Source organism: Convolutriloba macropyga, chromosome 2, assembly GCF_964194025.1.
Source record: "Convolutriloba macropyga chromosome 2, txConMacr16.3, whole genome shotgun sequence".
In the NCBI taxonomy this organism is placed as follows: domain Eukaryota; kingdom Metazoa; phylum Xenacoelomorpha; order Acoela; family Convolutidae; genus Convolutriloba; species Convolutriloba macropyga.
The window spans coordinates 74485805-74500747 of NC_134469.1; the positions used below are offsets into that span (position 1 = coordinate 74485805).

The 14943-nt window shown below is 37.1% G+C and overlaps 1 protein-coding gene across 1 annotated transcript in view; it reads right to left on the reverse strand.

The window, feature by feature from the left end:
- The window catches only part of LOC142334995 (uncharacterized), a 384183-nt gene that overhangs the window by 353096 nt on the left and 16144 nt on the right, over positions 1 to 14943 (reverse strand). The window contains exons 8-10 of the mRNA XM_075383322.1: positions 10674 to 10980; positions 9724 to 10125; positions 8675 to 8855 (exon numbers count right to left, since the gene is read on the reverse strand). Coding sequence (XP_075239437.1) covers positions 8675 to 8855; positions 9724 to 10125; positions 10674 to 10980 — 890 coding nt within the window. The remainder of the gene's footprint in view (positions 1 to 8674; positions 8856 to 9723; positions 10126 to 10673; positions 10981 to 14943) is intronic.

Consider the following 14943-nt stretch of genomic DNA (forward strand, 5'->3'; position numbering starts at 1 on the left):
GATTGTGTCGTTCAATTCAAGAATATTTAACAAATCAGAACAAAAGATGTCCACAATGCACCGAGAACTCTGTGGAATAGTTTCGGCCTTACAAACTTATGAACATTTGATTATCGGGTCCCCCTTTCCCATTTATGTCTACTGTGATCACAAACCGATCCTGTATCTTTGGGCAAGACGTGGAAAACTATCGCATCGCTTTTTCCGTTATCAGTTGATCATAACTCAGTTCCAGAACTTGAAAATTATCTGGACCCCAGGTAAGAACCTGGCTTTTCCCGACATATTAAGTCGAAATTTGTCTCTGAAGGAAATAAACAAACAACAATTAAAACATAAACGCATCCCAAAGGAAATTAAATTCTTCGACGAGAATGGAAAAGAGATCAAATACTTCATCAACCACGATGATACCGAAGCACGGTCTTCCAATGATTTCTTTCCTATAATTTCTCATCAAAATAATACCACTCGCCAAATTTTTTTTGGGAACAAAATGGAACACTCCTATCAACAGGAGTACCTAAAAGATAGGTTACACTCCATTACCGATTTGAATCTTTGCTTCCAACAAGGAAAGCATATAAATCAGCAACGGAAACTAAGTTTAAGCTCAACAGATAGTGAATCTGATTCATCACATGTCTACTCCGAAATCGAAATGAATGACAAAGAGAGCAATGGTCTTTCTGATTCTGAGTCCGATACCGGAGAAAATGATGAACATACCTTAACCGCACAAATCGACAATCAGTTTCTAAATGAAGTCAAGGAACTTCAATCAGTGCAGGGAACAATGAATGTCAATGAAATTGAGAGTGCGTTTGTTGCAAGCATTGTTGACCTTAACAAAGACTTAGCTTTAGCCGATGATGACTACAGTATCAAACCACTAAATTCAGACTTGATTGCTAAAGAGCAAGCCAATGACGCCGTATTGAGCGAAGTAAGAACTTGGATAGAAAAGGGAGAGAAACCGCAACGCTCGGTTGCGTTAAGGCACTCAAAAGGTCTGATGGCCTACTATAACAGGTTCGAGAGCCTGGCCATTGAACCAGAAAAGAATCTGGTGGTGTATAAAGAACCAAACATGTCTTCTGATTTTGAACAAAAAATCTGCTTGCCACGAAGTTTATTTCTCATTGTTTTTGCCCTTGCACATAGTCACCCCTTAGCTGGTCATATGGGTGTAGAAAAGACACTGCTAACTTTAAAAGGATACTTCTACTGGCCTGGAATGCAAAAATGGGTCCAAGCGCTTGTTAATGACTGTCTTATCTGTCAGAAAAACAAGCACAAACCCAGTCAACCAAACCAAGCACCCCTTGAAAATTGGAATGATGACATCCCATTCCCAATGCACACGGTGCACATAGATCACAAGGGTCCTCTCAACTCTTCTAGCAAAGGCAAAAAGCATTGCCTTGTTGTTGTGGATGCATTCTCTCGCTTCGTACAAGTTTACGCGGTTAAATCAACCTCAGCATCAGATACTATCAAAGCCCTCGAAAAGTTCATTACATCATTTGGGATACCACAAAAGTTGGTATACGACCGAGGCACTGCCTTCATGAATCACGACTTCACACATTGGCTGAAAGAAATGGGGATAACACATGCACCCAGAACAGCCTACTCGCCATGGACAAATGGCAAGGTAGAAATTCAAAACAAGCATCTTGGTCGATACTTCAGGCAATTTATCTCTGACCAGGGGACAAATTGGTCCGAACTGGTAGGAAATTTTGCGTTTGCTCATAATACGTCCGTTAATTACGGAACGGGTCAAACTCCGTACGAGATTGTCTTTGGTCAAAAACCACAGATCCCATTGTCAATGAAGTTGGGACTTACTCGAAACCTAGACCTAAATTGTTCGGCTCAATTTTGTGAAGGATTGCCTTCTCACCAGCATTCTGAAACCTTCACGAAAAACAATGCAGTAAATCCACTGCTACTTAAACCATCATCTTCAAATTTAATTCACCGTGAAAATAAATTTAAAAACACCTATGCAAATGCATATTTCACCTCAATAAACACACAAGACCGATCACATTTTTACAGAAACAGACACAAGCTAGGTCAACCCCTTCAAGTAGGACAAAAAGTTCTTCTTGAGAATCACACAATAGATAGGTCAAAGAGTCAAAAACTCAGTGCTCTACGCATGGGACCTTTCACTGTAACTAAACCAATCACCAATGTTAACTACGAAATCACTTTGGATAAAGACAATTCGGTGAAAAAGGTGGTCCATAGGAATCACCTGATCGAATATTTCCCAAAAGAGGAAACCCTGCCTGAGTTGATTTCAAATTACTGCCCTTTAGATGATGAATCTAAAACATTTTATCAAAACTTCAGCGCCGAAAGAGGAAGAAAGCTGAATAAAATTCTAACCAACGGCTCCTTCAAAACACTTGACCCCGTGGAAATACCACCACCAATCCTTACACCAAGGACGCAAAGTCAACATCTGGAGTTAGATAACTCACTTACTGAGATAAGTAAGTTGACTCCTGAGACACACACTGTTCAGAGACCAATCGGTTCTCATCAAGATCCAGATGAAGGATCCACTGCTAATAGGAACACGAGTCAGTCACCAGATCCCGCTCGTAGCAGATCACTTGGCCGAGGCCTTCGTGCCATAGGTCGACATAATTATTATTATCCATAAACACAAAAAAAAAAAAAAAAAAAAAAAAAAAACTCCAATGAGTGCAGAAAAAAACTGGACCAATGAGGTCCCGTCTCACTCGATGACGTCATTTGGAGTATAAATACAGACGATCAAAAACTTCTTCCTCAGTCCCACATTTCATCTTGCCAAAATGAGTTGTTCTCTAAAAACACAATTCCTTTTCTTATCTATTACCTTCTTACTTACTCTGTTTTCTACACTCATTACTTTAACTAAAACGCAAAGTCAACAGCAAGACGAAAAGGACAATGTATCCGAGTCTTTAAAAGTTGTTCACTATGATTGCAAACGAATGCGCAAAAATCGCATGTACTCCCTTAATCAAGTCGCTCCTTGCACAATTTCACCTGAACAGGTCAAAGTAGCTGATGCTTACGTTCATGTGTATCAACGTTCATTCCGCACCTCAGTAGATGCTACAATGTGTAGAGTGAAGATCCAACCACTCAGGTTTCACTGCGGCATGTTCTCGCATTCATCCATTGTTCATAAACAATCATCAATTACCACCGACTATGTGTTGTCTGCAGATGATTGTAGACAAGCAATAGCAACAAAAGAACTCAATATCTCCTACTGGGGTAAAACATTCACAGCTAGTGTCGACTATGATGTCGAAACCCAGTCATGGGGAAATGCCGGAACAAAACGCGAAAACAAAGATGAATGCGATGACTCTGGTGAGGTAAAGCACCTAAGCATCGTAACCTTTATGCAAAATGTCACTTTGTACGTAGACTTCCAAACCCTAGAAGTCAGGAATCCATTCAGCATGAAACTCCCATGTACCCTAAACGAAGAGGGTTGCTTCACTACAACATTAGACCCACATGCTTATGTTTGGGACGCACCAGAAAACTGTCTGGTCACTCAATTGTTCTCCCAACCTGCTAGAATGTTGAAGCACACACCAAAATTTCAAAGCCCTATATACTTCTTAGTTAGTGATAGCACCGAGCACAATGATAGCTCAAATCCTATCAAGTTTGATATCAGAATCAGGGTGTTTAACGAGAAGAAACAAGTTTGTGGCAAGCCAGAAAAACTTTACAGAACAAACTTCGCTAACCTATTCGTCGCATATGACAACGGTTTCAATTTGGATTCTGGGCACCCCAGAAAACCTTCGAGTTTTTCATCCAACTCCTACAGACTTTCAATTGATTCACAACAGAATCTCGAGTATTCAAGTTTAAATTATAGATGGCATCCGAACGGCACACGATATGGTGAAACTCCATGGCAACAATTTGGTGCCGATAAAATTGACTATGAGCTGCATCTTCAGGCCAAATTAAACTTTTTAGTGTTTTATAACGCTAAGCGGCTTCGCCATTCTGAGCTTACTCTTCTACGCAATGACTGCGAATTGGAGAGGACACAATTCTTAATTATTTTTATGTTAGCTCTTCAGAATACTCGTTTAGCTGGATACATGCTCACTGGAGATCGTTCCATGTTTCTTGACACTGATGGTAGCGTTGCTTGGCTGTATCAATGCCCAAAGGTTATTTCACCTCTGAAAATCCTTGATAGATGCTATGACCGCATTCCAATTGAATACGAAGGGAAAACTCACTTTATTGACCCAATTACACGTCAAACCTTCCCCTTCGCAAACGAAATCCCATGTCAAGGAACATACGGGAATATGTTCCAACTAGATCTTGACGTAGCTACTTCTTGGTATAAGCTCTCACCGGCACCGGAACCAGTAAATGCACCTTTAATTTTTGAGCCAACGGAGATTGGCCACATTACTGAACCAGAAGAATACGACCTACAACGGTCAGGTCTCTACTCACCTGCCCAAATAAAAGATTTTTGGGACAATGTCATCCATAATTCTGCTTCTGCGACAATTCTTAAAAATTTAACTAGACGAATACTAACAAATGGAGACAATGTCCGAATCATGGAATCCGGAAAGCTAGACCAGGCGCTCAGTTTGAATAATAGAATGTATTTTGACTCATTCCTTTCACCTAACTACTTCACGCAGCAGTTCAAGTCAGCCTTTGGATCTGTTGCTTACTACCTAGAAAAACTTGGTATTTGGTTTGCAGTTTTCCTTTTCGTCAAACTTATAACGGAAATTGTTGTCGTTTTCCTTAAAGCTTTTGAAATACACAGACTAACGGGAGCAACAGTTGGCTTCAGCAAAATCCTGCTAGGAGCAGTTTTCAATTTGTTCGTTCTGTCCATTTTCACTTCCATCTTCAATCGCCATGGTGCGAACGATGACGAAAACAAAACAGGTTATATACCTGTAAACAAACCGCTAAACTCCAATGAACACCAGGAGAAGTATGCGGAAGAAATGGAGATAAAAATTTATCCTACCATTCAAAATCAAAAGGGTGCAAGTGCGCCTTTAGCACCTCCTTAGATTTTAAAACTCCAAAACAAAATTTGTAGTGCATGTAAAACTATTATAATATTTATAGGATAATATTCTAAAATGGTATACGAATACTGTTAGTACTTAGTATGAACTAAAATGAAACTTTGGAAAAGTTCCAATTAATGAGTTTGTGTTTAATAAGATTATTTACTGTTCCTTCATCAACATTACCATGTCATCTCTAAACGTCAATACGACCTTCGACATTGACGACTTCTTTCCAGCTCCTGACATTGTCACGCCAGATGAATTTAGCGTTGATATCCCTGACATAAATTCAATTCCCGGCAACCTCGTTATTGCCACTTGCGAGTCTGATAGCACCTCTAAAGCCCCCGAAGATCACGTATCAAGCACTGATGCAAATAAAAACTTGACTTCCCCAGTGCACTATTTCTTTAACACTCTCTCGAAGGACATGGATCCTTCACACGCTCCCATTGGAACGCAGCCCCAGGACATGGATCCTGTAGCACCAGCATATTCAGCAAATCACTCTGACCCAGTAACAAATCAGGACAAGGTACCTGCCAATCCCGGTCAAGTAACCAGTCAGGACACGGTTCCTGCTAAAACAAATAGAGCTCCAATATTGGAGACTCCTGTTTCCAACTTTAACAAGTGGACAGCAAAAGCCAAAGAAACTAAGTCGAAGAAAAGAAAAATTTTCGACAACCTCCCAAAAGAGGCAGGACAATTTCCCAACAAAAAATCGAGACTCGAGATACAAAAAGAACGAGAACAACATCTAAACTTCATAAATCCTCAGTTTGTTGAGTTCCTGCAATATTCCTTGAAACCAGAGGCCAATATCTGGCAAAAGACTGCTGATCGAGAGTACGAGAACAAAACGTTAAATACGAAGCGCCATATTTTACCATCAAATGCGATTGGGAAATTTGAACTGGAGAATGGAAACCTTCAACTACTGCCTGAATTCAATTTTTGTCGGATCAAGATGAGAAACGTATCAACACAAACCTACACCGTGCATTTCAACTCGCTCAAAATTTATCTAAACGTACCTTACCAGTATCTAACCGCCTTCCCAAATGGGTACAACTCGGAATGGCTCGGGCCAAACGTAAAATCAACACCTCCACGAAATCCGCAGCCTTGTACTTCTAGCTCAACTTACGTAAAGTCAAAACCTCCACGAAATCCGCAGCCTTGTACCTCTAGCTCACCTGCTTTCCCTGCAAATCTTCCAACATCGTCCATTGAATTGCAAACGCAACAAAATAATGAGGATATTATGCAAAAGAAAATAGACAACTTACAGAAAGCCCTCGATCGAGCACAGCATAACTGGAACGAAACGGAATCAAGGTATGACTTATCCATCCAAAACTGTGTGCTTGCGGACAAACAATTGCAAGAAAAGAATCTTGAGCTGGTAAAACTTAAACGTGAAAATGAGTCTCTAAAAGCCCAATTAAACAATGTTAACACAAAACCAAGTTTTGAGGCCGAGTATCTTCAGTGTTACCACGAGATTATTGAACTAAAAGCAGCCTTAGAGAAAGCTGACAGTCAGCAGCTAAAATATCAACAACTGTATCGAAATGCTAACGTGAAGGCAGAAGAAAATCGTAAAATTGGCCAACATCTGAAAAATATTCAGCGAATAAGCGTTGACATCGATGTAAAACGTGCTGAGGCAATTAAACTAATTCAAAATCTGGACGACGAAAAATACAAGGAATTGCAAACATCTTTGGCAGAATTACTTGATTTGGCAACCGCGACCGACACCGAAATTTATTTTGAAAATTCAATCTTCAACGTCTACAAGGGAACTGTTAAAGAGCGTTTATCTACTATATGGTACCCAAGTGGTGATGGTTTCGAAAAAGATTATAACTGGGAAAATAAATATGCTAGATTGCCCTGGCCGATAAACCAGAAAGCGAAGAAGCAGAGCCAGCAAAAATAACTTGTCATTAACTCTAGTAACACTGTTTGTATCTGGTATTACTTGTACTTGTTCGTATATTCCTGATTCTACGTTTATTATGCATTTCAGCATATTATTTTGATATGGACTATTTAGCCCGTGAATTATTATGCATGACATACCTTTGGTAAGTTTGTAGTTTTTATATTTTCCTTCGAAGGGGGGTGAGTTGTAACATTTCTCTCCTATTTCCTCCCACACTATTTCCACTATTTCCATATTTAATACAGTGCTGTTTGCTGTTTGTATGAGTAACATGAGTAATCTTTTTTACTCCCACTTTTTAGTGTTGTACGTACGCACTTCTCTACAGCCTTTTTCAATCATTCCCTCAGATAAACCTCCGCGCACAAGTTACTGTGTACACTTAAAATATTCTTTCCACTTTTGCTATTTATTTATCTTCAAGTAAATTCATCTTATTAAACACAAACATTTTCACTCAAGAATTGGAACTTAGAAACAATAAGATAAGAATCTTAGTCTAAGGATAATCCAAAAGAGTTAAAACAAAATATCACCGAACCGGCTAGTACAATTAATAAAAAGATAGATTTCAACCGGATCAGTTAGAATTCTGAGGCCCTGGTGAGTTTTGAAATAGAAGTTCGCCGTAGTCAGCAGCGACCAAATTTTCCTTCTCTTATGACCAGAATTATTCGTCAAATACAACCAGTTTAAAATTTCAAAAACATAATGATAATTTAAAATGATTTAAGTAATGAATGCTTAGTAAAAATATGTTTGTTCAAACCGGTGTCCGGAAAACTAGCCGACGTGAATATTAGCCGAAAAATTCAAAATTTGGCATAGTAGCAGAAATAATTGCATGAGATAATTGCTGTAAGCAAACATCAGTGGGACGCGCAATTATCTAACTCGCTAACACATGAAATTAACGCATTTGGCCATGCCTCGCGGGCCATGGCCATGCCTCAGCGGCCTGTGGGACTTGATATGAATCTATCACAATCAACAAAATATCACGATCGTTCTCAAATCTGATTGGTTAAAATCTCCTTTTCGGCTAATATTCCATTCGGCTAATTTTCCTTTCGGCTCAATTTCCTAGCACCGTTCAAACCATCTTCCTTGTTTAAATGATGCTGCATGGGCCTCTGCCCAATCAAAGATAAGATTATAGTAGACAATGTTATTGACGGGAATGAATTCTAGGGGATCCAACAGCAGCCTCAAATTAATCATTATTGCGGAATCAGCATAATCATTGCAAAATAATCATTACCGCTTTCCGAGGAGCTACCTAACCACGCCATGGAGTCAATGTCTGCTGCCATATGTCCAATTATCTAAGACCAATGAAGGCCATCAAAAAGAGTAGAAATGATATCCTTCAATCCAAGTCTATCAACGGAAACAAAGAAACAGTTTTGGGAATGGTTCTGTTTTGTTATTCCCGAAAGCGATGTTAACACGGAAAGCAAAACCTAAATAAAAAGAGGTCAATTGACAAATTGAAAACGATTAAACAATGAGCATAACGAGAAGAAGATATATACTTCAGAGCAGAGCTCAATTAGTACCTGAGACGAACAAAAATAGTTGTAAAGTGAAAGCATTTCGTGCCTAGCACAGATTAATATACCTTTTGACGAATTTGAGGACTAGTCCCTCGACAGTGGCCAGGGATGACCCAAATGACTCGCAGTACATACTGGCTCTGGTGTGACTGAGTTTGACTTGGTCAGAGTAGAAGAGACAGTCCCCTCCCTCGTAGGACTCGTCCACTCGGAACCAGTTAACGGGGCAACTTCGAACTGTTCGGGCTATAAAAAGAGCACACATTATAAATTGATTGCCGACATAACCATAAATTTAGACCGTGATTGGCAAAGAAAGTCAAGGTGAAGAATGAATTACGTTGTAAATAGTTCATTTTATTGAATAAATATATTCGAAAAGGTCGTTGTTATTTGCTACAATGGATGAAGATTATAGTTGCAAGCGTAAATGGACAACGATGACAGTAAGTAAAACTAGTTTTTACTTTTGCTTTAAAATGTTTCGTTAGACTTAACCATGACGCCTGTTTTTGAGCAAATGTTTATCATAGTGACCAAAACTTGTTTTATCATAGTGACCAAAACTCTTTACTAATTGAATTCGAGTAAAAACAGAGGGTAATCCAAGAGTTTTGTGAAGAATTAAACTTTCAAAATCGTGGATAATTGTTGCGTTATCCGTTAGAGCAAGTGAAAAAATCCTCTTTGTTTATTATTGTTGTCCACAGCCAACGTACCTCGTTATCTAAGCGTAGACAACAGTTACCTAAAGTTAAATTATTTGGCGTGGTATTGTGTTGTTTCCGAACGGCCCTAAAAGCCTTAAAACACAAAATGTGTCAATAACAACGGGATGTTATATAAACATCGGTTCGCGTATTATTTCTGAGTGAAAAAAGTGTTCGAAGATTGAGAGAGAACAATTTATTATTGAATCATGAAGACCCGCGAAGCAAAAAAGAACAAGATTGGGTTGCCCATGTTCGATAGCTTAAGAGCACTTAGTGTAATGGGTAGCACAATAGGTAAGAGATGCTGGCTTCAACCCATTACTGGTCCATTTTCGGAGTAGTTCGCCTGCTTTGACCCCTCCACCTCCCCCCCCCCCCAACAAAACAAAAAAGAAACTTACGAGATTGGCAGATGTAGCAATGCTCGTCTTTGCAAGTGGACAGCGAAACAGTACTCTGTCCAGTCAAAGCCATGCACTTCCTGTCCAGTCTAATGCTGGTTGCATTCGCTATCTGGAACGAAGAGGCTCCAGATGTTGCTTCTAGGTGGTTGCTTCCCACCAAATCGCTCAGGCCCGTCCAGTGAACACTTTCTGTGGACGCAGTTAGAACCTCAGCCAGATTGTTGTAGAATGTCTCGACCGTGACGTCAGATGGTTTTTCAACCAGCCATCCCTTTTTGCCTATGCAGTCCAGCTGTGCGTCGCAGAATGACTTTTTGTCGTCACAGATCAGTTCAAGGCAGTATTTGTATTTGCCAATTGTTGCGTTGTATTTGTTGGGCCCCTCGCACGGGAATTCAACTGAAACACAAAATAATTATTAAATTTAATAGTTACGAATATTTTACTTCATTTTAATTTGAACTTCCCGTCGAAAAACTACAAGTTTTTTGCGCCGAAATTAACATTTTTTTCACATGAAAAGAACGCTTTCTCCATTAAAAAAAACAAATAGTAGATTGAGATCATTAAGGACAACATTAAATATTTGATTATTAAATCAACAAAAAAATTGCGTAAAAGTTGGTTTCAACTAGATGATATCGATTAAATCAATTCAAAATTTTTTTCGTAATTTGTGCAGGAGGACTGCCAGAATTTTTCAAGTAATTTTAGCAGGGACGTTCAGATACCGTGCAGGTAGTGTGCAGGAACGCCAAAAAACGTGCACAGTTCAGGTAAATTTACCTGCAATATTAGGTAATTTTACCTGCACATTATTTGTTGCGTATGCCGAAAATCAAACTTGCGGGTTCGAAATTCAATTTCGGCAACTAATAAATATACGATATCAATATTTGAATAGAAGTGATCTGAGCCAGACATGAGATTTGGGGTGCTGTGCTTACTTGGTTCGCAGGTGAAGTTGAGTCGGTGTTTAGGATTGGGGTCAAATTTCTTCTCATAGTCATCGAAGCACTCGCAATCAATCGATTCCAACTCGGTGGTATTGGTATCGACACACCTTGAGAACCTGGGACAAGTTCCCACGTTTCTCCCCTCAAGAGACTTGCACTGGAATGTATTCCTCACTTTCTTGTAATTGATCAGGATTGGTTTGTCAGGAGATGTGGAGTCGCAGAAGAATCCGCCAAGTTGAGCGGATTGCGAAACGGACTCGGTCTGCGTCAGAAGTGGTGGAATGACCATCGTGTCCTAATAGCACCTCTTTCCACTTTTACGATGAAAATAAGTTCATAAATATGCTTTAGTGCATTATAAATTATCTAATTTAGCTTCATTTTTTTTCTAAATCCTCTTTCTGTAAGTTAACGATAGGGAAAAATATTGGGTATTTGACAATGGGCATTTTGCGTTGACACCCCTTTGAACTTATCATAACACTTGACTTTTTAATCCTTAATAGTTCTGAAAATGAAACAGAATAAGTATCGCAATTGCTGTTTTTATTGAGCCATTTTTTAAATGTTTCCAGCACGTGGAAGGTAAACTTAAAAGTTACAATTTCAAATAACTTGGTGTCCAATTTTTGATTGAAAATTTGGCTTTGAAATTAATCACCATTTAAATAGTAAGATTATTTTGAAAAATCAGCTTTGTGGCGTACATTTGCTTGGCATAACTAAAACTCTGTATTTGCTGTTGGCAATTAATAATTTCATATATTTTTTTCATCCTCTTTGAATAACATAATTGTACATAGGTGAATTTTAGGGCAAAATTATGTTTCCGACTGGATGTCAATTTTTTTAATGTGTCCTACCATCAATTACCCTCCGGACAAGTAAATAGTTGGTTATCTTGTCTTTGAAGTAACCAGGATAAAGTGCTGAGCCACTCAAATAATCATTTTTTTTCTTTTAGACGTACGGTATTTTTTGTTAGCCGTTGTTTCGTAAGCCGTAGTTTTGTATCTCAGCAGTAATTAATCGTTTTTTCTTTCAAATGTCCAATTTTTTCCGTGACTAGTTGCTTCGATCGTTTTGCTTCGATCGTTTGAGTAGAACAAAAATCAGTGAACTAATTTAGTGAAAACCATTATGGAACGTTTTTAGACAATATTAATTTGCGGATTATAATACTTTCATTTGATAAATTGGTCCTCGTTATGATAGGGTAAAAAATTTAAAAAATGTCCTGTTTATTAACACTTTAGCTGTGACTCTAGGAAATTCAATTATTCAGCTGAAGCAGTAGGTAAGTAGTAAATGGGATGAAATGATGAGTACAGGAACTAATTTCTCTGAAACAGTTCAATAAAAAATCGAGTCCGTCTTTTATAACATTGATGCATACATTCCACAACTAATCAATTTGGTTTAAATAATTTTCTCTCGTAAAATTGGCTAGTATTTTCTTACATCGAAAAAAAAATTTTTGAATGTTTTGATGAAGTTCTGTATCACATTTTTGCTTCTTTCTTCAGTTATCATTTTAAAGTATTTATTAATTGTAACTCTCCTCAATTAAAATTTATTGTTCCGACCCCTCTTGAGGGGGGAGGAACCATATACTCAAACGGGTTTTTTTGTTCAAAAAATGTTCGCCGATCGATATATTCATCGTAGAGAGATGAAACTGGTATCAATAGAAAGCTTGTCCAGCGTGGAATATGGAATCGAAAAGATTTTTTCACTTTTCGTTTTTTACAGGGTGTTATTGAGGTTCAAACTTCTGAGAAAAGCAGAGTGAATTCCGTTGTTTTTATTCACATTTTCCGGAATTTTTGCCTAAATTTTCGTCAATTTTGCAAAAATTTGTAAAAGTTTTTAATAATATTGTTTTTGATATTTTTTCAAAGACATGAACGTAATGTTGATTATTTGATTTAATTTTTTGTCAAAAATTTGGGCTAAATATTTCAAAATTCAGCCTTTTTCATCAAAACCAGCACGTAATAAGTTTCTTTAGTCCAATTTGATTGATTTTGCCGGAAGTACAACCCAAACAGCACTAATACAATCTTTGTAGACTCAAAAGGAGCTATTAATACTTCAACTTCTGTCGAGAGTGCTGTGTAATTAGCACTTTGCCTTTTTTTGCTAACTTTACTCGTTGATTATCACAAACGCAGAATTTATTTTTAAGATTTTAACTAACAAAATACCTATATCTATAACATTTATAAATATCAGTGTTCCTAATGGACGATAAAAATTAGCAGCGTTATTTTTGAAAAACTCTTGAACTGTTACAATCCGAAAAAATTCGGATTGTTATCAGTCCGTCTTTTTTTTTAAAATTGATTTTTTTTACATTAATTAAAGAACAGAACATATCAAATTAAAGCTCAGGAGTGATAGATCCAATTGGCTTCATCAGCAGCTCCAAGCTAATGCGCTAAGCTCTTTACTTGAAAGCTTACGTTGTTTTGACTTTTAAAATTAATCGTTTTTTAAAGAATTAATGGCTTAATGAAATTTTTCCTCTATTTTTTTCTTAATTTGGTCACTTGTAGCTTAGTGCCTTCAAAGAAAGAAAGCTTCTCCTTTCTACTGATTTAAAATTTAATCATTATGTCGGTTTCAAGCCCTAAGTTATTGTTTTCTTGCTTTAATATTACTAGATTTCAGATCTTTTTTGTTTTTAGATATTGGCCAGTTTTTTTCACTTTTTCTAGTTTTGTCACCTTATCTCATTATTGACAGTTCTCATATCACATTAATGGCTTTTCAAATAAGGCACAATTAAACATATTAAACTACTGAAATATAAAGATACTAGCTTTAATGGCTTCGGTACTTCTTTCCTGAAGAGTTTAATTGAATTTGATAATTTTGTCTTTTTTGCTGTTTTTACTTTGTCTTTTTTGTCGTATGAATTTTCCTGTATAATGACAGTTTATATTGGCTTTTCAAGGAAGAATAGATGAGCTGATATTCTGATAGTAATAGATAGTTCATTGTTTTAAAAACTTTGAAAACAATTTTTTTCCAAAAACATTATTTTTTTAAACTTCTCAATTTTGTTCTTTTTATTGTGTTTTTGTTACCTGTTCTCCTTAATTACATGTCGCATATGACATTATTGATGTCAAAAGAAGATGCCAAAATGAATTGGTGTCACAAAATCTGATATTTTGAAAGAATTCGTCATGAGATTAATGGCTTCCACACCGGTTTTTTCACAATAAAAGTAATTTAATTTGTTTTTTTTTTCATAATTGACGTTCTTTTTGTACACACAAGACGTATTCCGGATAATTGCCGTCCTCGAAGACTTCTTTTTGGACGAAAAAACGAACCTATTTAATTATTTCATTTTGTAATTAATGGCTTTCATGACTTTGGAATTAATTTTGTTTCGAAAAAAAATCAAAAGTTTTATTTACTTTTGCCTTTTTTTTCTTTTTTGTCTACTTGTTACCTAGTCTCATTAATGAAAAGCCGCTCACTAATTTTGTTTAGTTTAAGATTTATCTGACGGTGTGTTGACTTTGTTATTAAGTTTTGTTTTTTAAAACGGACATAAAGTTTTTGGTATTATTAATGTTTGTTGTTGTTTGATTTTGCTGTTCGTCTTCACTCGTTTTCTCGATATTGGCATATTTCATTAATCTAGTGCAGCATTTTTTACTCCACTAAATCATTTGCTTTGAAGGCTATCTTTTCCTTCATACATTATTTTTTTGAAAAAAAACTTGGCTTTTTTGGGATTTTTTTTTGGGTTTTTAGGGATTCCCAAAAATAATTTTTGGGTTTTTCTATCTGTTCCTCATTTGTTAGACAATTATGCCAAAATTGTGGATGAGTGGGGTGGGAACCTTAGGTGCGATCGCACATTACCGAGCCTCCTTGTTCTTAGTAAGGGCTCAAATTTGTTTCATCTACGCGTGAAAAATAGATGAGACGGACTTCTCTGCCCTCTCATGGCAGAAGTTAACCAAAAAAGAAGCAGCTGAGGGAAATAACTTGAGTGCGATTAGTCCATCGGTGATCGATTATGTTCTCTCTTAATTGTCTGCTTTTGAATTCTAAGATTGTTGTTTCAAGTTTATTGTTGTTAATGGTAAACGAAAGCATTGAAAAGGTCGGTATAGCCAAAAATTTTCAACTGATCATGTGGTTTGAAATGAATATATATTTAATGACCATTTTTTAGTCCAAGCAATATTAACTTCAAATAAAAGTCTGCATGTTTGCGTATTGGTTATTCCTA